General features: G+C 42.4%; 3 protein-coding genes across 7 annotated transcripts; 2 read left to right on the top strand and 1 right to left on the bottom strand.

Annotated features, from left to right (window-relative positions):
- Positions 1-371: 371 nt before the first annotated feature.
- Positions 372-5,471, top strand: LOC115685866 (glutamyl-tRNA(Gln) amidotransferase subunit A, chloroplastic/mitochondrial). Its single transcript, XM_030611004.2, has 10 exons — positions 372-1,018; positions 2,385-2,696; positions 2,911-3,090; positions 3,200-3,294; positions 3,534-3,609; positions 3,762-3,839; positions 4,131-4,224; positions 4,315-4,364; positions 4,708-4,821; positions 4,989-5,471. The coding sequence occupies exons 1-10, from the start codon at positions 461-463 to the stop codon at positions 5,079-5,081; spliced, it is 1,650 nt and encodes a 549-aa protein (XP_030466864.2). The 5' UTR covers positions 372-460; the 3' UTR covers positions 5,082-5,471.
- A 646-nt stretch (positions 5,472-6,117) lies between these two features.
- LOC115685869 (V-type proton ATPase subunit D-like) lies at positions 6,118-11,779 on the bottom strand. Of its 3 annotated transcripts, XR_008817304.1 has the most exons (4): positions 11,701-11,779; positions 11,421-11,598; positions 6,658-7,789; positions 6,118-6,565 (listed from the first exon to the last, which is right to left on the bottom strand). XR_008817304.1 is itself a non-coding variant. In XM_030611007.2 (2 exons), the coding sequence occupies exon 2, from the start codon at positions 7,775-7,777 to the stop codon at positions 6,992-6,994; it is 786 nt and encodes a 261-aa protein (XP_030466867.1). In that variant the 5' UTR covers positions 7,778-7,789; positions 8,845-9,006; the 3' UTR covers positions 6,625-6,991. The 3 variants fall into 3 exon arrangements, 1 of the variants encoding a protein (XP_030466867.1); XR_008817303.1 differs by lacking the exons at positions 11,421-11,598; positions 11,701-11,779 and adding an exon at positions 8,845-9,006; XM_030611007.2 differs by lacking the exons at positions 6,118-6,565; positions 11,421-11,598; positions 11,701-11,779 and adding an exon at positions 8,845-9,006 and having other exon boundaries at positions 6,625-7,789.
- A 3,874-nt stretch (positions 11,780-15,653) lies between these two features.
- On the top strand, positions 15,654-23,981 carry LOC115685868 (integrin-linked protein kinase 1). 3 transcript variants are annotated; one of them, XR_008817301.1, is made up of 13 exons: positions 15,734-16,170; positions 16,500-16,574; positions 16,782-16,877; positions 17,828-17,913; positions 18,017-18,137; positions 18,293-18,372; positions 18,986-19,048; positions 19,265-19,383; positions 19,680-19,765; positions 21,330-21,451; positions 21,971-22,082; positions 23,244-23,415; positions 23,628-23,981. XR_008817301.1 is itself a non-coding variant. In XM_056315182.1 (12 exons), exons 1-12 carry the CDS (start codon positions 15,835-15,837, stop codon positions 22,612-22,614), a joined length of 1,443 nt encoding a protein of 480 aa, XP_056171157.1. In that variant the 5' UTR covers positions 15,654-15,834; the 3' UTR covers positions 22,615-22,837. The 3 variants fall into 3 exon arrangements, 2 of the variants coding, with proteins under 2 accessions (XP_056171157.1, XP_030466866.1); XM_056315182.1 differs by lacking the exons at positions 23,244-23,415; positions 23,628-23,981 and adding an exon at positions 22,468-22,837 and having other exon boundaries at positions 15,654-16,170; XM_030611006.2 differs by having other exon boundaries at positions 23,244-23,981.
- The last annotated feature ends 699 nt before the right edge of the window (positions 23,982-24,680 follow it).

Raw genomic sequence — 24,680 nt, 5'->3', positions numbered from 1 at the left:
CATTATCATATCGATTATGTGTCGAACCAAACGTGTGATTGTATTATATCTCAATCGACGAAGATAGGCGTTTGAGAAAAATTTTAGTCCAAACTTTGACATTGAAACGATTGGAGGATTGGCTTTACATTCAGTAAAGATAAGCAAACGATTTTAATTAAATTTCGAGGAAAATTTCAATTAATAATTCAGAGCTGGATCCTCTCTTTTCTCAATAGAGAGCCCGAAGTCTGAAATGATTAACTTAATTTCCAACAAGATCTCGAGTTATTGCATCCCAACAACATTCTAAAAACACAAAGTAACGTCAGTAAAATGACTTTAAAAAGTGCCAAACATTTACAAGTATGAAGCACCATTCTTGCTTTTTATCCCAATCCTGTGAACAAAAACCTCCCCCAATCCTTAAACCCATCTCACCCATCACTCTCTCTCTCTCTCTCTCTCTCTCCCGGCGACAATGCTGTCGACGACGGCCCAATCCCAGCTCTGTCGCCTCCGCCCCGCCCACGCCCTCAAGCCCCGCCCCCTCACCACCACCACCGCCGCCGCCGCCTCCTCCTCCTCCCTCCTCGCCGACCAACCTCCTCCCTCCACGCCGCCGCCTCCGCCGCCGCGCTCCCAGATCCTCACCCTCCGCCGCTCCCTCCTCTCCCGCCAGGTCACCGCCGTCCAGCTCGCCGAGTCCTACCTCGCCCGCCTCCGCCTCACCGAGCCCCACCTCAACTCCTTCCTCCACGTCTCCGACGCCGTCCTGACGGAAGCTCAGTCCGTCGACGACAGGATCGGCCGGGGAGAGGACGTCGGCCCCCTGGCCGGCGTCCTCGTGGGCGTCAAGGACAACATCTGCACGGCCGACATGCCGTCCACGGGGGGCTCCCGCATCCTGGAGGATTACCGGCCGCCGTTCGACGCGACGGCGGTGAGGAAGGTGCGGGAGCTGGGGGGGATTGTGGTGGGGAAGACGAATTTGGATGAGTTCGGGATGGGGAGTACCACTGAAGGGTCTGCTTACAAGGTTTGAATTTGTTTCGTGTCTTCTTTCTTTTACAGTGAACTTTGTCGTTAGTGTGTTGTTGGGCGTTGCCATAAGCTTAACATCGTAAGTTCTTTTGGTGAAACCAAGCTAGTTTGAATCAATTTCTCTTTCACAGAAACTGAAAATGAATCCTCAGGGCATCAAGGGATGCTTCTGTGAAGAAGCAATTTCTTAGTAGTGGCTGGTAACGGCTAGTCAGCTTTTGAGGTCGTTTATGTAGCACGTTATTGAGTAGCTCGACATGTTGACGATGTATATCAATAGCCTTTATCCTGGAAGTACGTAGAAATCATCAATGTGTGAAACTTTGCTGTCGTGTCTTTAGTAGTAGAGGTTTATTCATTTTTGTCTAAGCACTTCTGCATATGGATGAATTTTATGTAGTTCAAAGAAAATTCAAACTTGAAGCGCTAAAAGTTGCAAATTTGCTTCATTACTTGAACAAATATTGTGTGCATGTTGGATAGGAAAATACAAGAGTTGAATAGAGGAACTAATAAGGAATCGCTTCTTTTCTGGTTATGTCCTTGAATCCCGAGCATTCATTTTTGTCTTTCGATAAGAAAGTCGATTCTCCTTGCTTGATTCTTATTAATGGGAATTTTCCATCGCGGAATTTGTGGCACTTGAGAGTTTGGTTAATCTTCACCCTCGGCTATTGGGATAAGCCCACTCAAAAGAATATAACATCTGCTGCCAAATAAAGGAATGACGCTGGGAAACTTTAGTTTTTTCTCATGAGAAGAAAGTCTCCCTCATAGGTAGATGAAATCCAGACCCATGAAATACTTACTAACCTCATGGTCTAGAAAAAATGAGCCAAAACTTGGGTTGATGGTTGTACTGAGTGGTGTGGAGATCAAACCTTAGTCGTGCACCAAATTTACGCAACATTTCCATTGCTTAACCCAGATCAACCTAATTGAGGTTAGGCACTTGGGAACTTTGGGATGCTTGTAATCCCATTTGACGCTAATTAGGCTGTAGGCACTTTTGGAGTAGTCAAAACTGATTATTTATATATATATATTTTGGATGTAGATCATATATTTTTGTCATCCATTATTTGTGCTTTTCACTTTGGATACTGTTCTCGTACATGTTGGTATCTTGATATCCTATATCAGTGCTATCCTATATTCTTTGGCATCTTTAGTGGAAACATTATAAAAGATCATGTTTTGAGCTTATTTTTTTTTATGGTTTTGCATCTTCACAATTTTGTGGAATCTAGGATTTGAAGCATTTTGGATTGGGTAGTGCCAGATCATAACCTTTTGTGTTTGCTACTTCCATCTGGTAACTGTAGTTGGTTTACTCAGGTGATACATCTGTTAATCGTTAGGTGACTGCAAATCCTTGGGATGTATCTCGAGTTCCAGGAGGATCCTCAGGAGGCTCGGCTGCTGCTGTTTCTGCTAGGCAGTGTATGGTGGCCCTTGGAAGTGATACTGGAGGGAGTGTTAGACAGCCAGCTTCATTTTGTGGGGTTGTTGGCTTTAAACCAAGCTATGGACGAGTCTCAAGATATGGTCTCATGGCATATGCATCATCACTAGATGTCATTGGGTGCTTTGGTTCATCAGTTGCTGATACTGCAATTCTTCTTAATGCAATTTCCGGTCACGATAGACGTGATGCCACCAGCAGCAAGCGAGTAAGCTTCTTTAAATAATTTTTTGACGTTCCAAACCAAGTCATTGACTTATAATTTACAGTGTTTGCAAGATGCCTTGTTTAGGCAATTGATACATTCAAAATTGATCTCAATAGTCTTATCCAAAAACTCCTAAAATTTATGTCTCCATTCAACATTACTATTATCAGCTTATTCAAGTCACTTGTTGAAGATTTCACAAATTCCTATTCAGGAGGTTCCGGATTTTATTTCTTACTTCACTGCTTCAAATACTTTGGAAGACAAACCTCTGGAAGGAATGCGGGTTGGTCTTATATGTGAGACACTTGGGAGTGGTGTAGATTCAGGAGTAGTATCTGTGATTAATGCTGCTGCTTCACACATGGAAGAGTTAGGATGCATTGTTAAAGAGGTACTCTTGTTACTCTGTTTATTTGTTATCGCTAAATGGATCCTTCTATTTTAAGTCTCTTTCAATGTCATACATTGTCATGAATTCTATTTTTGACTTATCTTTGCAGGTGTCATTGCCATCATTTTCCCTTGGGTTACCAGCCTATTATATCCTGGCATCATCTGAATCATCATCAAACCTGTCACGTTATGATGGTGTAAGGTATAAAAACATCTGGAATGTTCCTTGCTGATTCCCAGAGTGACAATTTTACGGTTGGGGTCACTCATTATTTGGTTATTTTACTCAGTTAACATTGCAATTTGTTGTTCATTGAAAATGTTCTCTCTCTCTCTCTCTCTCTCTCTCTCTCTCTCTACCAAAAGCGACACAGAGATAGATTTCTGTGTCAACTGTCAGCTTTATTTAGTTCTTACATACTATTCTGCAATGGTAGTCAGGTACGGGAGCCAAGCAGTTGCTGATGAGTTGAGTTCTTTATATGGTGTTTCTCGAGCTGAGGGTTTTGGCTCTGAGGTACATCTGATGTGAAGTTGCATTATGAATTCTTCAGTGTTTTTCTTTTTAATTTCAGTCAGTTATAGCTTTACTTGTGACAGTGGTTCACTAGCAAATTGCTATTGTTCTTGCCCCTTTTGTCTCTCTGAAATCCGCCTTCATGTTAACAGGTCAAGAGGAGAATACTAATGGGAACATATGCTTTATCTGCTGGTTATTATGATGCTTACTACAAGCGTGCTCAGCAGGTACTAGGATTTTGTAATAGATTGGTCTCTGCCCATTTTCTTTTTCTCTTTATTCAACTTGAAGAGTGAATTCAGTGGGCTGAAGATAGCATTATGCTTTCTTGCCTCCATGTTATTGTTAAATTTCACTTGCTTGTATGCATATCAGCAAAAAAACAAGAAAGGGGAACTAGAGGAAGATAGCATTCAACCTATAAATGGAGATAGCCTGTGTATTTGCGTTTAAAGTAATTAAGGGATTCTAGATTTGCTTAAGGTTTATCCATTAGCGGTCCTTATTTTGTATTTCAGGTTAGGACTATCATTCAGAAAAGCTTCAAGGCTGCATTGGATGAAAATGACATTCTTATCTGTCCTGCAGCCCCTTCAGCTGCTTATAAAATTGGTATGCAGCTATTTCCTTTTGCACCTGTTCCACCTTGATTGGCCTGATTACTCATCTTAATATAAACTGCACGTTGGTTTCCAATTTTAGGCGAAAAGAAGAATGATCCTTTGGCTATGTATGCTGGAGACATAATGACAGTAAGAATTCATGCCGTGCCCTTCTCTTTTCCTTGCCTTCAGTTTTATTCCTGTCCAAGCTTTGTATCGAATGAGCTGAACAGACTTCATTCATTTGATACACCATGTCTGTGGTCCATGACAAGAGAAATGCTTGCTTTCCTTGATCCAACACACTAAAATTTAGACATATTATAAATCATGTGGGACTTCGCTAGAGTCTACTAATTGTATAGAATTGAGAACTACACAGTTTAGGCTCTATTGGCCTAGGACTGGAATTGTAGAGTTTTGGGCTACTGGACTAAATCACTTATGATTCACTATTATCTTGTATCGATGGAATAGTTTATGACTGGAACAGGTGAATGTTAACTTGGCTGGTCTACCCGCATTAGTATTACCGTCTGGATATGTTGATGGTGGACCCTCCGGCCTTCCTGTTGGTCTTCAGATGATCGGTGCAGCATTTGATGAGGTTTTTTTGCACACTTATTCATTCAAGTTTTTTACCTGATACTGAAGTTACTCGTCTGTATTGTCAAGTCCACAGCTCTTCCTGTCCTTTCCTTCTAGAAACCAGTCGTGCATCATTTTTTTACCTGCATTTTTCTGAAGACAAAGAATGTGTTGAGTTCTTTGCAGGAAAAATTGCTCAAGGTCGGTCACATCTTTGAACAGACCCTTCGGGGTCGTAGATTTGTCCCTCCAATCATTGAGGATGACAATGCGTGCTAGTTTCTCTAATTTATAAGGGCGACAACGCGAAGCAAGTGGACTGATTATCGAGGTTGTGCGTATGGGAAGATGAAGTTTGAAGGCATTGAGACAACTTTGCTGGAAGTCTGTTAGGGTGAATTCAATCTATGTGCCGCTTGCCTCTCTGCCTCTGTACTGCCAAGTGGGACGGCAGAGTTGGAGTTTGCACGTGAGACCCAGTTTTCGCGCACTCACATTTGAAGAACTCATGGTTGAGATGGGTCAGTGATGAATGCAAATACAATCTTTGATGTAGACATTAGCCATCCCTGCCATTATCTTAGCAAACTGCATAGATTAGCACCGATTAGGAACTGGTATATTGTTGTTATCCTTTTGGTTAATAAAGACTCGCATGTTTATCTTTTCCCTTGTGCGATAAGTTTCTTATATTCTTTTTGGTTATGAAATAATGTCAAATGCAGACAAACTGTCTTCCTCTTTCTTTTCTTTTTACTCCTTTTCGTCCTTTGGATTCGTAAGTGTGCACAAAAGCATGCACTAACCTCTTTCCTTTGTGGCATGTCACCTTGGAAAGTTGCGGAGCACATATTCAGGAAACTTCCTCTAGTCTTCTTCACTTATCGGTGAGCGAAGCACAAGGGCCAAACTGTCGGGAAAGCCACAAATATTGTCGTATACTGCTTGTACGAAAGCAAGCATCAACTAATCTCAGCTCCACATATGAAATTGCCCCATGGAGCGCAATACACGAGAAATAGAGTTTCCTGATCTTCTTTTATCAGTTCAAAGACCAAGAACTGATGAGCTGGTTTTCAGGGAAAGCTTTTTGAGGTGCTCTCGAACCCTATCAACTATCCATCCGAATACTCGTTGCTAGTTAATTTTAAAGGGAAATAAAGCTGGTTAATAACACTTCAAATCAGCCCGTCGTTGGGATGGATGGACAGGAACGTGATTGTAAAGGACTTAAAAAGATTTCCGATTTCAAAACCATCTAATTCTATATACTGTTGTCCCAATCTCGCGGGGACCTGGATTTTCTCACGAAAACTACAGGTAAACTTCTTTACTATTTCATAAAAAGTTTCTTAGAATACCAAAGCACATGACGAAATTCCGTCCCTAAACAGCATCATCTCCCTTTCCCACCAACTACGGGTACTAGACAGAACAAAGCGTTAAACTCAACCCCGAATGAGCTTCACTATTCAGCTCAAAGCACAAGGCATATATATTTCCAAAGTAACCACATTCAGGGTATGACAGTGACAGTTGCAATCATCTCTACAGAGCTCATTAGGAGCGGGATCGACGATATTCTGCTGGGCGCTGGTTTGAATGACACGAGGAACCGTATAGAACAAAGTCACAGACGTCCATATGTCGCCGGGAGGAACGGCTATATGCGAGCAAATCCATGAGGACTCTGTTCATTCAAAGATCAAACTAATCCCCACTCAAGGAAGAGAAACCAAAGCCGAGTAGAATCACCTGTCGCGCTGCAACAAAAGAAGGGAGACACAGTGACATGTAGATATTTAAGATGGAAACAAAGCAATTTCCCAAAATCTACGTACTGCTTCATACTTACATCAAAGAGAGCAAACTGGCAATTCCAACAATGGCTCCGCAACTGCCGGTACCAGCAATAGTTTCAGTGTGCATATGACTGGCTCGACAAACATTGGTCGACTTAATAACTGATTCTCAGCAGAGAAGCTCTGTATTCTATGCTTAAAGAGTCTGATAACAACCATACAACAAGACACATGAACCACATTCCACCACCACTATTATTCCCTATAAAACTATATGACATCGAACGGCCATCTAAGTCATACCCGGCAATTCTAATTCTGAAAGAGCAGCAACACATCGATAATACCATATTGACATATGACTCCGACCAGATTTGGGACATCAGATTAGAAAATAATATCTTCATCTCTCTCTGCTCCTGCCGATAACAAGTTGTGGGCCGAGTTAAGGGGTATGCCCTCTTTTAAAGAAACCTCCTCAGCGAGCTTCTCTACTGCATATTGGTGCGCTGACGCCCTCTGTCTCTCGAGCTCCCTCTTCTTGTATCCTTGTATCTTCTTCAACCTGAAGAAATCCTCTCTTTCAAGCTCATCCAGTTCTGCCTTGATATAGCTGATAGTGTTCTCCAATCTTGGCTTCACAACATTCTCCAGAGCATTAACTCTCCGATTTGTTGTTTTTATTGCTTCATCGAGTGTTAAAAACGACGTTTGAAGTGAAGCAAGCTCAACAAGAACCTCAATTGCTTTGATATTAGCAGCTCGACATAGCTGGACTTGCTGACCACCTCTGGCCAGTCCAGTCAGGTTATTCTTGGTCTCAGATTCAGTGAAGTATTCAAACTTAGGAAGCTTCACACCAGCTATATTCTCTTGCTTTGATCTGACTTTGAGAGACGCATTTTGGACATTCTCAAGAACAATGTGCTTAATATTCTCCCCAGCAACATATTTAGCTTCAGTCAAGGCAAATGAAGATGACTTCATGATCTCTCCCATTGATTCTTTTGTAGAGACAATTTTCTTAAGGATTAGACGAAACTGCACCGTCAAAGCATCGCTCTTCTTCTTGAGCAGAGCATGGCCTCTTGTAGCGCCAACAAGGCGAGCTTTCATAACTCCGAGCATTGTGACAGTGGGAACTACATTCAGGCGCTGGGTTTGACCCGACATTATTGGAAAAATCTGGAGAAACACAGACAGAAACAGAATCAATATAATTGGAAGAAACTCCAAGAGACTTTATTGCCTGAACAAAAGAAGTTGCAGAATACCATGGCGATTGATATCCCTATGGTGGGGAGAACAAAAAATCAACAAAAGGTCTCACTGATCAGAAAGTTTCACATTAGCTGTTTACCGACGCTTAATCATTTATAAAGGTTCATTTTTTATAAATATAAGGCAAGATTCTTCCACAGATATAGACCAAACCCTTATACTAGAGCTCTAAAAAGTGATTTGAGCATCGAGCATTTCGCCCATCTATTGAGATAAGAGGACATCTCAGTGGCTGAAAATGGGAAAGAATTAGCTTAAGGTGGAACTTATACCTCATCTAATATAGAACAGTTTAATGGGACAGATCAACAAAAACTTTAGTCCAAAACCTTAGTTTCTGCGTCATGTCCCCATTTTCTTGCTTAGTAGTAGTTGTCCTGCAGTCTGGCTATCTAAAACAAAACAAAAAAAAAGCGACTTTGCGTTGCATCCAACGAAACCCAGTTGCCCAACTAAGGAGTGCCACACACAGACCACTCGTTCCAGTCAAATTAACGAGCGGAATCATGGTATGATTGCTTCCCCTGGATGATGGGGACCAATCAAGCTAAACAACCCAGAAAGAAAATTGAAGCAAACACTGACAAAATGAGAAGGAAGGAAAAACACACAGACGTCCCGTGATCCAGACAACTAGTTTCCAGCCAGAGAACTGCAAATTAGACCTATCTCACCCATCGCAAAGGAAAAACGCTACTGCCCCCATCCTACGCACGCCCTCACGCGATCATCCGGACAAAAGACGAATAAACAAACAAGACGCTCACGTTGCTCGCGGCAACAAAACCAAAACTTGCGTTCGACCCAAAATCAATCCGACACAGTCCGACGCAGTATCAACGAGACACTGAGAAACCTGCAGAACAAGACAATCTTCGATGCGGCCAGCCCACATACACACGCAACGAGAAAGAGAGAGAGAGAGAGAGAGAGAGAGAGAGAGAGAGGGAGGGAAGGACCTGTTGCTGTCAACGGCGACGGTGCCGGAAATCGACGCCGGAGGATCGGAGAGAGATCGGCCGGACGGTTCAAGAATTTTCTCAGCTTGGAGGGAGATGCAGTGCAGATGCGTACTCCTTTTGATGTCTATAGCTCTTTTGGGGTCACGAGTTTTGGGTAAGAGTTCCTTTTTTTTTTTTGGGCTAATTTAAAAAAAAAAGTGCAAACTTTAAATCGAGCGACACTCAACATTTTTTATCTCATAAAAACCTTCTTTTTGTGACACATTTACTGATGTATTTAGTCCATGGGCATTTCGTCTTTTCGCTTTTCTTTTTTTTTTTTTTTCTTTTTTTCCCTTCCGTGCGGGCCTCGCCGGTCCGCGAGGGGGCCCTCGCCGGCGTCGAGCGAGGGCGGCCCTCGCTCGGCCGCGGCCGAGGACCTCGCCGAGTCCAGCGAGGCGGACCTCGCTCGCCCGAGCGAGGCGGACCTCGCCGGCCGGCGAGGGTCGCCCTCGCTGGGGCGAGCGAGGGCGGCCCTCGCCCAGGCTCGAGCGAGGTCGACCCTCGCCGACGCGGCGGAGGTCGACCTCGCCCGGCGGTCGAGCGAGGCGGCCCTCGCTCGCCAGCGAGGGCCTGCCGGGCGCCGGCGAGGTTCGCCTCGCTCCGGGCGAGCGGCGTCCTCGCCCGAGCCTCGGGCGAGGACGCCCTCGCCGCCCGGGCGAGGGCGACCTCGCCGGAGTCGGCGAGGTCCGCCCTCGCCCGGGCGAGGCGGCGCCTCGCCCGACTCGGCGAGGTCGACCCTCGCCCGACGCCGGCGAGGGTCGACCTCGCCGAGTCGGGCGAGGCCGCCTCTCGCCCAGCGAGGGCGAACCTCGCCCGACGCGCGCGAGGCCGCCCTCGCCGGATCCGGCGAGGGCCGCCTCGCTCGGGACGCCGGCGAGGGCCCTCGCCGGATCCGCGAGAGCCACGCGCGAGGCCCTCACGGAAAGGAAAAAAAAAAAAAAAAAAAAAAAAAGCGAAAAAGACGAAAATGCCCATGGACTAAATACATTGGGGTAAATGTGTCACAAAAAGCAAAGTTCGGGATTTTTGGTGTCACAAAAAAAAGTTCGGGGTAAATGTGTCACAGATGGCAAAGTTTGGGGTTTTTGGTGGTTTTTTCCCTAAAAAAAAAAAGTAAAAAACTTTAAGTCGAGCGACACTCAACTTTTTTTATCTCATAAAAAATTATTGATTTTCACCTTTATTCTAAATCCGACTCTCCGTTGACTCTTTATCTGAAGTCACCATTATTTGAGATCGGAGATCGGAGAGAATCAATCTAGAGGTGAATTTATTGTTGTATAGTATAGTCAAGTTGGATAATCAACGGTTCTAAATCAAAGATTCAGATTTGAGATTTAAATAAAAGTTAGTGATTTTTTACGAAACATAAAAAATTTAGGCCAAAATTGTCACTCGACCTTCTTTTTCATGTACAGATTTTGTTTAAACACATAAAAATCTTGATTTTACATTTGTATCGTACTCTTTTAAAATTTTCGCACTCAAACTAAGTCGCGAGCATAAAAACTATACATTAAGATTTTTAATTTCGAGTGAATCGATGTGCCGAATCGATTTTTTATTATTTAATAAATTATGAAGCATGAACGAAAGTCGATAATTTTTCTTATTCTAAATTTCATCGACCTGAAATATAACATTCTAAATATAACATTCTATCGTTAAAAAAGATAGAAAAACGTAATTCATTTCCCATACTGCCTCCAGGACATGAAAATGATGGAAATGTAACCTTTTGTGCAGTTGATAAACTAGAAGTTTATTGGCAAAGGTAACTTGTGCTCCTATATCGAACAACTCGTATTATTGAAATCAAGAAAATCTTTCTAGGCGAGAATATACATGTCCCCATCTGTTAAATTCAGTCATCCAAGGATCGATGACATTGCATTTTCGGTCGGGTCAGGTCAGGTTTCAGCTCACTAAACACGAACAATCCCGTAATCGAGTCACTCGGTCGGGTTCGAGCCCCGCCCCGACTCAACGAAGTTGATGAGATTGTTCGGTGTTCCACATCCAAATACACAGAAAAAATGTCGTAAGATATTTACAGGTTTATTACCCTAACATATCATCGTCCCTGAGAAGTGTTTGGTCCAATCGCAGCCTCAAGTTGGATCATGTCGTCTGACTCCGATCCGATCTCGCGACGAAAAGGTTTTGAGGGAACCTGCAATGTCGCTCGAGCCCATTGCAATCTGAGAAATCTACCAGGACGATGCAAATGAAAAATTGAATAACCATAACAAGCACCAATTGCTATTTACTCAACCCCGATGTCCGCGGTATACCGCATGGATTCAAGCTACTTGCGAACCGAAGGATCCCGACATGTATGGTACCGAGTCGAGTCGACATTCTGGGTTAATTTCGAGTTCGAGGTAATTAAGAACAGATTTCCAGTGTGTATGTATCCTGATGCGTGTGATTGCTTATAAAAAAATCGGACCTAAGTGCATGTATAGTCGAACTAGATAGGTTTAACTTGCATGCTTGGTAAAGCTAATCACAAAATCTGGACTTCTTACCTTTGACGGAGTCCGCTGATCAACGCCGCCTAGGCTCGGGCAAAACAATCGCTCCTTTGAGTTAGGCCGCCGGCGTCGGTTCGGGCAGGATGATTGCTCCCTGAAGTTGCATCAGCCCATTTTCGCATTCTCTCACTCTTTTCGCGACATCGAAATTGCGGGGACAAATTTTCGAAGCCTGATCATGGAAGCAGAGAGGAACGTAAAGAGCGAAATCACATCATTCGACAGGCGATTCCAAATGAATAAGGGGAGGGAACGATTGATCGGCGAAGCTGACCACATTCGGATTTCAAATACACGAAAGCAGATCGAGAGAGTGTCGACTATTATTGTCTAGGGAAAAAGAAACCTGCTGAAAATCCCTGAGCGCTTCTCTGTACTTCCTGATGGCGAGATAGGCCACCCCGCGCATGTAGTAACCCTGTAACAATGCTCGATTCAGAAGGTTTCGAGTGCGCGGCGGGACGACAGGATCGAGAAGGTGAGGCTTTTTACCTTGCAATACGTGCCGTCGAGTTCGATAGCTTTCGAAGCGTCCCGAACGGCGCTCGCATACTCCTCCAGTTTAATACGGGCATACGCACGGTTGGGCCAGTACACGGGGTTGTGCCCATCTAGTTCGATCGCTCGAGTATAGAGCTCGATGGCCAGAACATACTTGTGGCCTATGACAACATAAACGAATTAGGGCAGCACGGCAGCAATACTCTGCAAGAGCTTGTTCGACGGAACGCCGAAACTTGTCTGAGAAGACAAGACACAGCACATGGCATGTCCAACAATCACACTCCAAATGTGAAGCTCACAGTACTCAATGAAGGAAGCTAGAATCGACCCTCCAACACGGTGACGCGGGCGTAAAAGAGGTACTCACAGCGAAAGGATTTGTTAGCGAGGCCCTTCAGCTCCTCGGCTCTCGCCGCATCGGACCGCTTAAGACTCCATGAGACCTAGTAGAGGCTAGCAAAGTGCCCGACGCGCAAGTTCCTCGGTTTCTCGCCACGCCACAACCCTGCGCGAGACCCGAAATCAGCAAATTAAGAGCAAAGACCAACAGGTGATGCCACCGCTGTCAAATACCTGAAAAATCTTTGCGAAACCGAAAGGGGTTTCTTGCATGCCAAGTAACAGAAATTTCGCGACGAGTTTGGTGAATCACAGAACTCGGTCGATCATTGGGTGTTACAGCGTGCCAAACTTTCGAACAGCAGCAGCAGCAGCAGCGCCGCTCTGTCACGCCTGCGGGAACGAAATCGGCGTTAAGCTTGCTGATGGGTGGTGGAAGAGATGGAATTTACCAGGGTCGAGTCCACGTGCACAGTCTCTCTCTCTCTCTCTCTTAGAGCGAGTGCTCTTTGAAACGATGTTGCGAGTTCTCTGATCTGAGCGATGGGACGAGATGAATCAGCGGTGGCGGCGCCGAAGTGCGACGCGGGCGACGTTTGGAGACGGACAGGTGTTCCTCCAGAAGAGAGCCGAGACCGTGCAGGCATGCACATGCATGCCCAGTGGGGTTAGCTAGGGATGTGGGTTACGTTGGAAACGAACGGGTGTGTTCCTGCTGACGTGGATTTGATGCATTTAGCGGTGTGTAATATCGGAGTAAAGGTTATGCCATTTGTTTTCGGGGAAAAAAGTACCAAAAAGATCGTAAATTTATTACATTTGTGCCAATTTAGCCTTAAACCTTTCGATTGTGTTAACGTAATCCTAAACATTTTTCACAATTCTCCAGTTGAGTCCTTCGTGTTAATTTCAATCGAAAATCTCTGACGTGAATGCCAAACGTCCCGCATGACATGAACGACTCGAGCGTAGACAAATTTTTTTTTTCTTTTTCTTTCTCCTTTTCATTTTGGCCGGCAAGCCTTGGGTCGTATTCCAAAAATGCTCAAACACCAAAGTTTGGTGGAACTTAACATTCGATCAGGGGATCTTCAAGTATTTTGGAAATGCTAATATTTCCCAAATGGGCTCCGAAAAGCAGCTAAAAGCCCATTTCCAAAACCGAAGCGCCCATCATACTTTCGCACCGACAAGTACAGGAACAAAAATTTCTACTGCCCAGCGCATTTCAATTGATGCGACGACGTTTTCGAGCATTTGCATTTGGGATTCCTTTTTCCTCCTTTTTTTTTTTTTCTTTTCCTTTTAATTCGTTTACCTTCTTTTCTTTTCTTTTTTTTATCTTTGACCTTTTTGGGACACTGGGTTGCCAAATGCTGTAGCGTGGAGCTGTCTGATTCGGAAAACGACGCAGCAAAAACTATTTTGTCGATCTTTGCCGGCCGAGCAGCAAAAACTATTTTGTCTCGTTAAAAAGACAAGAGACCAAATCTTATCCCTTCACCTCCTCCAACGCACAGCGTTTTGTCGCCCCCACCCAATTCCCTGTTTTCCCCTTTTATTTTAACCCGTTAATGCGGCGTAATATTCCAACATAAAAATTATCGAATTCATTTGAATTCCTCTCTTCATATTTAATCCAGTAGCTTTATCGATAATGGTTTATGTCTAAAATATTTTCGCGGACGATAAAAAAATTTCGCTCGTTTAATTTTTTTTACACGTAATGGAAAAGTAATAAAAGTGATTATTTTTAATGAAATATTTATTTACGAAATGATTTTCTTTTTTATTTAAGTGGGAGATGAAGTCACTGACACCACCACCGAAGGAGGGAGAGGTAAAGGAAGAAATCGTTGCGCCGTGACCGAAGGCGGCACTCGTCCCCAAAAGTCAACCGACTCGCCTAATTGAATCCCCCCGCATTATTAGCCAGTCAAAATCGCGATAAGTGGCACGGAATTAATGACTAATTTAATTTAATCCGACCTTTATTTTTTAAAATTAATTTCCTACAAAAAATAATTCATGTTCTTTTTTTTTTTAATTTGGGTTCGAAAAAGCGATTTATGTTCATGCCGTCACGATTCTCGGCGCGTCCACCGAACCCCGTGCGAATTAATGAGCGAGTGCACGCAAGACACGCGAACGGGGGGCGGCCGTTGCAATTAATTAAATTTTATTTAATGTTGTTAATTAAGCGCTGATGATGATTAATATTAATAATTGGAGATGTCGCGACAATGCCGAAAAGTGGAGGCCGTTTTCCATCTGGCTCGTCGAAAAGAACGGGGTCTGAAAAGAATTTATCGCCCGGGATCTGTTGAACATTAATTAATTCAAAATCAAGGGCATCCAAATTTTCAACGTGAAAATGATTGGCCTACTAACTTTTACTTTTCTCGTTGAACTTAATTTGTCGTTCGATAGACATGCAGCCATACTGTTAAAGAGATTGAAAATACTTGTATTATAGGTGTGAAACTTGACTCCCGCACTCTGCAAGATGCAAATCAAAAATTAAAAAAAGAGAAGAGTTAAAAATGGGATAGACAAAAAAAAGAAAAGGCTTCGCTTATCGTTTTCAAGTCACTGTCTTTCTCGGATAGTGTACAATCGGTGCATTGGAAAAGTCAAAAAATACTTTTTATAAGGTACGGTGAACTAGTGCCTAAGATCGTTTTCATTCTGTCGGGAGCCTGTTTGTATGTTTATTTCGTTTCTTTTTTAATACCCGAAATATTTTTCTTTTGGTTGTAATTTATGTTTTTGTATCGGTTTCGGGTGGGCCGAGGTCGGAATTTCATCTTGCAAGGGAGATCGATGATCAGGTGCATTGATTGGCTAAAGGTTAAGATCTATTCACTCCAATCAATGCACCTAAATAAAAACCTTTACTTTCGCCTCGATTCTTTTTCCAAAATCTCTCTCATTCGTTTCTTCCACAACAAAAAAAAACAAATTGCTTTCCGATGAGTACGACTTATTAATATCCAAAAATCGAGCGGTTATTTCAGAAAGATGAAACCAAGCCACATCGAATCAATTAGACTTCGCATTCGAATCTAGAATTCCAAGGGGAAAGCCCAAAATCAAAGGATTTTTGGTTGATCCACTTTAGGAATTGTACGATTTTGTTTATTTCGTCCCATTTGTATTTTTTAATGTAACGAATGATTTCGACCCAAAAAAATCAGGTAACGAATGATGCTAGATATTAATGTTTAATTAATTAGCAAATTGCAAAGACATTGCCAAGGAAAACAAAAAAATAAATAAAAGGAAAATTAATTTCCTCTCCAGGTAGAGACTAGAGAGCTAGAGAGAGAGAGAGAGAGAGCTAGAGAGAGAGAGAGAGAACATCAAACTTCGAAGTAGTCCTGGCAGCACCGAGGAGTCGTCTCTTCTCGATTCTCGTTCTTCTTCCATCCTCCATTGTTCCCTTCTTCTTCTTCTTCGGCTTTCTCTCTCTACTGCGCCGCTATCTCGTAGAGAGAGAGAGAGAGAGAGAGAGGGGTAGAGAGAGAGAGTGAGCCGCTCGCCGAGCTTTCCCACCGCCTCATCCATGGACGACGCCGCCGCCGCCAAGCCCCAATCGAGGTTCGCGCTCGGACGGCAGTCGTCCCTCGCCCCCGGCCCCGAGGGGGCCCCGCCGCCCGGCGCCTCCCCCGAGGACGGCCCGGAGGCGGTCGACCCCCGGGTCCGGCTGATGTACGCCGCGAACGAGGGCGATCCGGACGCGATCCGGGGCCTCCTGGACTCCGGGACCGACGTCAACTTCCGGGACATCGACGGGCGGACGGCCCTCCACATCGCGGCCTGCCAGGGGAGGACCGACGTCGTGCAGCTGCTGATCGACCGTGGCGCCGTCGTCGATCCCAAGGATCGCTGGGGGAGCACGGTAAGATCGTCGCGCCTCTCTCTCTCTCGTCGGAGAACTTTTCTCCGTGTTTCGTTTTCAATTGATTTTTTTTTTATCTTCTTGTTGCTTCGCTCGCGGTTTTTTGACTGTGTGATTTCGAGCTTCCGTGTGCATGACATTGTAGCCTGTACTTGATTGCAGTCCGTCATAGGGTTGGAGTTCAGTTCAGTTCGGTTCAGTTTTGCTTCAGTGCCAAAACACAGTCTTCTCTCTGCCTGACATGAAATTACGCACCTTTGCAGAGCATATACATTTAAGCGTAAAATTCTTGGGCAAGCTTGTGATTGATTCTCGTTTTGTTTCGACAGCCTCTTGCGGACGCGATATATTATAGGAACCAAGAAGTGATAAAGCTCCTGGAGAAGAATGGCGCGCGTCCCCCGGTACGTGCGACCATATGATTTCGCATTTGGCGTTTGTCGTCGGGGGGGTCATCTGAGAAAGCTTTAGTTATCATGCTATGGTTTCTGAAATAACTGAGTTTAGAGATGTTTTACTTAGGGTATGCACGCATAAAGCCCGACGGCGAAGCCGTTTGTCTTGCGACGCTAGCGCGTTCATCATCTTGATTTTTATTGTTTAATTGATAGATGGCTCCCATGCACGTCAAAAATGCTCGGGAGGTCCCTGAATACGAAATCAATCCAAGAGAGCTTGATTTTTCGAACAGTGTGAATATAACAAAGGTAAGTCGTTCTTTTTTTCGTGTTCCTTCGCCATCATATTGGCTTCTTGCATTATTTTTAACAGCATCTAGAGCTACCAAAGTTTTCCGTAAAAAGTATCGCTTTAGTTATCGTATGTTCCTGTGCTGGTCCATGTAATCTGTACTGTGACTCACTTTATTCTTATGATTAAGAAGAAAGAGTATGTTACTTCCAAGACATTAATAATCTCTGTCTTTACTCTAGTTTAAGATACTCCTTCCTTCTTATGGTGAGTCTTGCTGGGGTCATGAGTTGGCCTTCGACAGGATGCCTGGTCTCTGATTTCGTTCTCTTTTCATTTTCATTTAGTATCAAATTCCTGAGCCATATCCCACTTACTGGGACAAGGCTTGCCTTGTTGTTTATTACCGCATCAAATTTCTAGGTCTCCTACTTACAAGTTTTTCTGCTTACGTGTTCTCTCATTCCAATTGATAGCAGTGTAAATATAGTAAGTACAGGCAAACAGTGTCTGGAATGCTGGATTGTCCTTATGTTGGATAAATCTTATATTTGGACTGCCAAATACGATATATATAGATTTGTGTGAACGGGAATTTTGTTATTATATTCTTTGCGCATTCTTTAAGTTGTCAGAAGTCTACGTTATAGATATAAATCCAGGGCTCCTTATCAATCGGAATATGCAGAGTTTAATCTCAGGTGAACAAATTCGCCAATAATAAATGGAGTATAGTTTTGGTATACGCCAACGCTTAATTTTCTTTGGGAAAAAGTAAAAGAAAGATGCATGAAATCAGAATTGCAATATTCATCTCCTTCTGAATTATTGCGGTAGATAAACATATTTTGATGTCAATATTGGTACAGACTATGGATCCCCTTGTCTGGATGTGTGATATCATACCCTTCTTGTGAAAGAAAAGTGGAAGAAACTTCAGCACTTTAATTTTTTGAAGTTTTAACAGGGAACTTTTCGAAGTGCATTGTGGCGTGGAATCCAAGTTGCTGTTAAAACACTAGGGGAGGAAGTGTTGACTGATGAGGAAAAAATGTGAGTTAGTTTCGCTATTGTCTTTTGCTCTAGACCATTGCTTTAACTTGCCTTTTGCTGTGCAATCTGATGATAAATGTTTTGCCAACTTAATGTGCTACAGAAAGGCTTTTAGGGATGAGCTAGCACTTCTTCAGAAGTTGCGCCATCCAAACATTGTCCAATTTTTGGGTGCCGTCACACAGAGCAGTCCCATGATGATTGTCACAGAATATCTTCCAAAGGTTTTCTCTGAAATTTACAGCTTTCATAATCACGGCTATTGTTTGTTTATTGTCAGCATTACTTAAGTTTGTGTGACTGGGTTGGTTGGTGTATGGTTTTTCATTCGGCGCCTACCCCTTTTATAGAGAATAAATTTGTCTTTCTTCTGTTTCAGGGCGATCTGAGAGCATATTTGAAACGAAAAGGTGCTTTGCAACCCATAATTGCTGTGAGGTTGGCACTGGACATTGCAAGGTCAGTTATCTTTCTATGTTTGCACATTAAACACGATAGCAAGCTCCGTGGTTGGCATGTACAAGAGATCGTGCCTTCAGACTATTTTCAGCCTGCAATCTCATTTTTATTGGAACCTAGAGATCTTATAAATACTTCTAAACGAAATAATATGAATGACAAGCAAACATTACATTATTTTCCTCATTGAATAAGGAGAAAGTACAATTGTTCGCTTGGATATGGACCACTGTACTATTGGCTAGGAAGAATGAAATAATTGCCGAGTTGTCGTGATGACCCAAAAAAGAGGCATTGATATGTACCAGAGCATTTCGTTGTTCACTAGATACCAGAATGGGCGTACTCTCAAATTTTCAATTCCACAAGGACACACTACCAGTTTTGTTGGTATCATGTCTTGATTTTGGTCTTCAATTTTGTAAATGTATATGTAAACATGACACAAGAAATCTTTCTTTGTCATTTTTGGACTCTTTTTGGACTTCTCTGATCATGCTTGTCGACCTTGTTAAATAAAGCAAATAATAGATTCTGGAAGAGTCCTTAATCTGCAATATTTGATATTCGGGAAATGCATATTCTTATGTAGCTAGCGCTCTAATTTGGCCAGGGGAATGAATTATTTGCATGAGCATAAACCTGAAGCAGTAGTACATCGGGATCTCGAGCCTTCGTATGTTCTCTCTGTCTCTCTCTCTGTGCGTGTCTGTGTTTTCTTTTCCCTCTTCTCTGTTGGTGAGGAAGTATATTAAGCTATGACCATATTCATACTTATGTGTATATGAATAGCATGTATTTTCCACATGCACGATGCTTGTTGACATTGCATAAATGCTGATGTGGTTGAGGGTTTTGAAAGCTTCTTGATTCTTCATGAGTAAGATAACAGAAATATACTGCGGGATGATTCTGGGCATCTGAAAGTTGCAGACTTCGGAGTCAGCAAATTGCTTAAAGTTGCAAAGACAGTCAAAGAAGATATAAAAGTTACTCGTCAAGACACTTCCTGTACGTTTTCTTCCTCTGGCAAGGTTCTGAAGTGTAAATATATGCAAAAGTTGCATGCACTGAAAGATTAGGACTGCTGAAATCTATTCTATGGCAACTTTAGTCTTCATTGCTGACTTTTCACAATCTTTTTTTTATTGGATAGTGTTAGCTGCTGCTGACATACTGTTGAATATACAATCACCTTTCACTTTCAGGCTTTTTGATTTGCAACATGCAAAACCAATTTAACTGATTGCACTTTGGATTTCTCTTTAAAGATGGTATCTTACTTATGTATGGATGCTTATGCTTAGGGCGATATGTGGCTCCAGAAGTGTATAAAAATGAAGAATATGATACTAAGGTGGACGTGTTCTCATTTGCTTTGATCTTGCAAGAGGTAAGTCTCTCTCTCTCTCTCTCTCTCTCTCTCTCTCTCTCTCTCTCTCTCTCTCTCTCTCTCTCTCTCTCTCTCTCTCTCTCTCGTGCGCGTCGTTTGCGGACTGTGTACATGTGAGAAACAAGAAAATAAAGGGAAGCTTTCAAGCAATTATTGATAACTTGTGCCTGTATAATATTGAGATGCAAACTTTGTCTGCAATTGACCTGTGGTGCTAAATAAGAATTTGGTCAAGGTGTTTGATTTAATTCCAGACTAATCCCTAGATAGAGTATGCATTTTTATAAGTACAGAGGAGCTGCGTGATTGACATGTTAATGTTAGCTTTTTGTGTGCAGTGCTATGTCCTGTAGCCTGTCAGATCAAGATGATCTTTTCCATTTGTCTTTGATCAATAGCTGAATAGCTGGTGTCACCAGGACGTCAGAGATATGCTTTTGTATTCACAAGCTCTTAATGACTTTAGGCAAGTTTAGAAAATTTGAACAAAGGGTGGAACCTGTACTCATTTCAATTATTGCTAGCGTTGGTAAATTTAAAACAAAGGAGAAAATTGAAAATCTTGCACCAAAGTTTTGTATGATGTTACTATAAAAATGATCTTCCCCATTTTTGGGGTTATGTATTCTCCAATATGCCTTCAGAATCTGTCTTTTGCATTCACGTGCTCTTAATAAGCTTAGAGAAATACAGAAAAAATGAATGAAAAGCTACACTCATACTTGATAGATGATATAAATAAATATGGAGACAAGGAGAACATTGCTGCACTTGCAGCAAAGTCTTGTTTAATTTAACTATCCAAAGTGATTTTTTCGCTTGTTTGGGCCAAATACTTTTCATATTCCTCGGCAATATGGAAAGGCAAGATATTCATATACTCGAAACCTTCACAAATTTTCCTTCTCATACTTCAGTTTGTAATATTCAAGACCTAGTTTTTCATTGTTTTATATCTTTATCTTATGTAGAAAGATATGATTGCACATGATCTTGTACCTCTAGGTGTGTTGTCTATGTCCGAGTCTGTAGCTGGCACAGATAGATTGACAATCACGATATATAATGTTAATGTCAGAGCTTTTATTTTGTTTTCGGCATACGATTGGTTGTCGTGAATCAGAATTGGCACCATGGTTGGATGGCATATTCTAGATTGAAAGGTTCGAGTTGCGACATGTCTGTGATTATAGATGTTCAACTTTAGTATCATTAGGGTTCAAGTAGGACGAATCAAGCACTCAGTGTCCTAAACTCTTTCATATCTGTGATTCGAGATTCTGCTTTAGGAGGTTGTCTAAATTTTTGTCCACACTCTACCTATTCATTCTTTGGATGGTATAAGCTTATTTGGCGTGATCTAATTGAAATAGACAAGGTGGAATCTCTCCATCAAATAAAGATATGCTCGATATTTTGTTTCCAATTCATCTCAAAGGGCCACTCAGTCTTTCAAATTGAAACTAGTTGGACAAATAATGATTTAGATAGATGCTTTGGGCAAGATATAAGCAGATCTCGAGCTGAAAAAATTGTAATTGATCTACTTAATATTCTGTTTCAGATGATTGAAGGTTCTGTACCGTTCCCTTCAAAGCCAGAATATGAGGTTCCTAAATGTTATGTCAAAAACGAGCGTCCACCTTTTAAAGCTCCAGCGAAGCATTATGCTCGTGGTTTGAAAGAGTAAGTCAGTGTGCAAACTCTCATATTTGACCTAAATGATTAATGTTCTTGTCTGAATGTTGGCAGGTGATGGCAGTTAGCCATATACATGGAATATTTTTGCAGAATGGAACTGTTTCCTTTTATGCTTGCTCTTGTCTTAAGATGGTTAAAATTTTATTATGATTCCAGTAGATTTATGTAGTGTCCAATATATAAAATGTGACCAAGGACTTGATGTGCACTAACATTTTTAGATAGGTCTGAACAATATATCAATTATGTGCTACATTTTTTTGTCAGATTTATTTGGATTTTGGCCATGTCTATGTGGTTTCCTTGTCCACATTGGAGTAGCTTGAGTGAAAAATGTTCAGGACAGAGATCTGAGTTATCTTATTGATCTTGGTCCTGGTCCATCTCTGATATTGTAATTTTCCATAAGCATGGCTTTCCTCTCAAAACAAATCTTATTGCATACTTAAGCTGCATTGCTCAAACTGTGTTTTAACGAAATGGCTGGTTACATATATGTGGAAGGTTAATTGAAGAATGCTGGAAAGAAGAGCCATTGAAGAGGCCGACATTTAGTCAAATAATTAAGAGGTTGGATCAAATTAGTGTCCAGCTTTCTCGTTCAGAGCGATGGAAGGTCTCTCTCTCTCTCTCTCTCTCTCTCTCTCTCTCTCTCTCTCTCTCTCTCTCTCTCTCTCTCTCTCTCTGTGTTCTAGAAACATTAACCTTTTGTTTTTCCACAAACTTCAAAAGACGCTATTGCAGTTACATGTTGCTATTCGTAAAAAGCTCATTCCAAATCAGTTCATGTCTTTTTGAGGCTGTAGGTGATTTGTTGGTTGAGTGCTATTGGTTCATATAAATTGTGATTCCGGCTCAAGTGGACCATGCCGAAGCATGATCCAGAATCGTGTTATGGTGTGTGAATTGACTCAGGAGATACAGTTACCTGTCTATTCGTGGTACTTGCACAACTAGTGCACAGCGAGTCATCCAGTGACTTTTTGTTACTCTTAGAGCAGGCTTTTACTGACATGCTTTTCTTGGGAGGTCGGGATCATCATTTCTCATCCAGTGGATTGACACCATTGTGTGCTCGAGTTCTGGAACTGAAAAGGCCTGTTGGGAAGATGATGGAGCAACTCCTCGCCATAGCAGACAGTCTTTGAATAGGAAGAGTGGGAATAGTATGTCTAGTCGATTGATCTCATGAGGCTGGTTGGGAACGGGTAGACTCAGTTTTTTAGTCATTCTGGGACATACAATTGGAGATGGCAAGCTGGAGGCTATAAAAGAGACATCTATTGTTGCAGTTGTAGTAGGGCTGGTTGTGTTACTAATATATATTTAATTCTCTTCAATGTTATTCTAGGATGTCTAATCCCCTAAGAATTGGTTCTCGTTGGTGACGCTGCAAGGTGCTACCACTGGTTACCTGGAATGGATCAGTCAGATAATAATTGATGATAGATAGTACATGGTTAGTGTGGTGCGAGGGAGGAGCATATAACCAGAAACCGTTACCTTCTTTTTAATTTGGCCTCAGCATCTGGCTCAAAGATAAAGTTCTAAGAAATATTCTCTAGATGGGATTGGCCTGCCACAGAGAAGTTATTCTGAGACACTTCTTTCTCAGCTGCACAGTTCGCAACTTTGCAGATTAAATTCCTATAATCTTTTTAAAATGCACTGCACCTAGAAATCTTACTTCCCGATGTCATTGTACAGCATTGTTCTCCTGTCTCATCCGAAACTTTGAATATATCCTTAAACTCATGTTTCGCAAACTGAATTGCAGGTGGGACCCTTGAAATGTTTCGAGAGCTTTAGGGCAATCTTCAAGAGGGATCGCCTAAATCCAAGCACTCGATCGTCTCACTACTCAACAAGATGAAAATTTCTATCCCTCCATTTCTCACAGCTTTAGTGCTGGTCCTGCTGGATGAACAATCTTTTTGGCAGATCTTGTCGTGCGTGCAGTACTCTGTTTCTTTATCATTCCGTCAACACTCTTCCGCATCTTTTGATGATTTGAATTTAGCGTCCCATCATCATATGCTTTCAGCATGTGTACCGAGACATTGTACAGATTTTGCTAGCCAGTACCTGCCTTCTCTGTATAGTCATAAAGAAAATGATTCTCAGCTATTTCTGCTTTGTTCTCTCTCCAAGCTGCTTTCAGTGAGGTGAGGCCTGCCTCCATTCACAGAAGGCATTGTGTTGCAAGTTACGTCCACCGAGTCCGAATGCTAAGAGCTTGGACTGACTTTGGATTGACTTTGCTGTGATGAAGTGCAAAGAGAGCGAGTAATTCCCGATGTCGGTCCTTGGGCATTTGGCTGAGTTGGATTTCAATTATCTGGATTAGAAGCAGAGTTTTCATCTTTTTATTCTTCCATCATGAAACTATTTTAATCTTGTGTTCATTCTATTTCGTATTTGGCTCTGTATTACACTGATTTGTAATCAACAAGAGGCCGACTGTTAGGTGTACAATCCGAACCTGAATGGGGAAGTTCATATTATGATCGATAAACCGTTGGTGCACATTGTCAACTTTTTCCAGTTCAGATTAATCGGATCAAGTCAAGTTGAACTAGACTTACCAGGTCGAGGCAAGATGACTGGCTTCGAGTCAAGTTGATCTAGTCAGCTTGATTCAGATTTCGACTTGGACTTGCAATAGACTTTGGATCGGAAAGCGTAGTGCAGAATGTGCAAAGGTGAACTATACAATTAGCCTATTGAATTATCCGAGTGAAGAACTATGAGATTCAAACTTACGACCTTCGCTTTCATGATTTCAAGCGGAGGACTGGTAACGGTAACATCATTTTCAAGTGAGTTCCTCAATGCACCATGGATACATTGCGAAGATCCACCTGATGCGAAGTTCGAAATAAATGGACAAGAAACAAAATACATATGAAGGAATCTAATGCCGATCCACCAAAAGATAGAGATTGGCGCAGTCAAATGTAAAAAGAATTCATTGTATCAATCGAACTGCGATGTTCCGCACTCTCCAGCTCAGAGTTACAGTAGTCTATTCTCCCATTTCGCACCTGAAGAAAGCACAAATGAACTGACTATACCGGGTCGACAAATACAAGCACCCTCTCACATTGATCACAGGACAATTATCGGGGCCACGACGGACCTGGGCAAAGTTTAGGGGCCGGTAGAGCGACGAGTTTACCGATAGAAGCTTTTTGGTTGGTGTTGCCTTGTTTTC

The sequence above is a fragment of the Syzygium oleosum genome, unplaced genomic scaffold (genome assembly GCF_021117445.2).
Source record: "Syzygium oleosum isolate NSW1041296 unplaced genomic scaffold, Sole_v2.1 Sole_v2.10, whole genome shotgun sequence".
NCBI classification, from domain to species: Eukaryota; Viridiplantae; Streptophyta; class Magnoliopsida; order Myrtales; family Myrtaceae; genus Syzygium; species Syzygium oleosum.
The sequence above is the reverse complement of the archived record's forward strand: the minus strand, read 5'-3'. Positions and strand labels throughout refer to the sequence as shown.

What these genes read in the sequence shown, in the direction of transcription:
- LOC115685868 (XM_056315182.1), top strand. Translation starts at nt 15,835, where the DNA reads ATGGACGACGCCGCCGCCGCCAAGCCCCAATCGAGGTTCGCGCTCGGA. An exon ending in TCACAGAATATCTTCCAAAG is followed by an intron (nt 18,138 to 18,292) that starts GTTTTCTCTGAA and finishes CTTCTGTTTCAG; the next exon opens with GGCGATCTGAGAGCATATTT. An exon ending in TACTCGTCAAGACACTTCCT is followed by an intron (nt 19,384 to 19,679) that starts GTACGTTTTCTT and finishes GCTTATGCTTAG; the next exon opens with GGCGATATGTGGCTCCAGAA.
- LOC115685869 (XM_030611007.2), bottom strand. Translation starts at nt 7,777, where the DNA reads ATGTCGGGTCAAACCCAGCGCCTGAATGTAGTTCCCACTGTCACAATG.
- LOC115685866 (XM_030611004.2), top strand. Translation starts at nt 461, where the DNA reads ATGCTGTCGACGACGGCCCAATCCCAGCTCTGTCGCCTCCGCCCCGCC. An exon ending in TCACGTTATGATGGTGTAAG is followed by an intron (nt 3,295 to 3,533) that starts GTATAAAAACAT and finishes AATGGTAGTCAG; the next exon opens with GTACGGGAGCCAAGCAGTTG. An exon ending in ATGCTGGAGACATAATGACA is followed by an intron (nt 4,365 to 4,707) that starts GTAAGAATTCAT and finishes TGACTGGAACAG; the next exon opens with GTGAATGTTAACTTGGCTGG.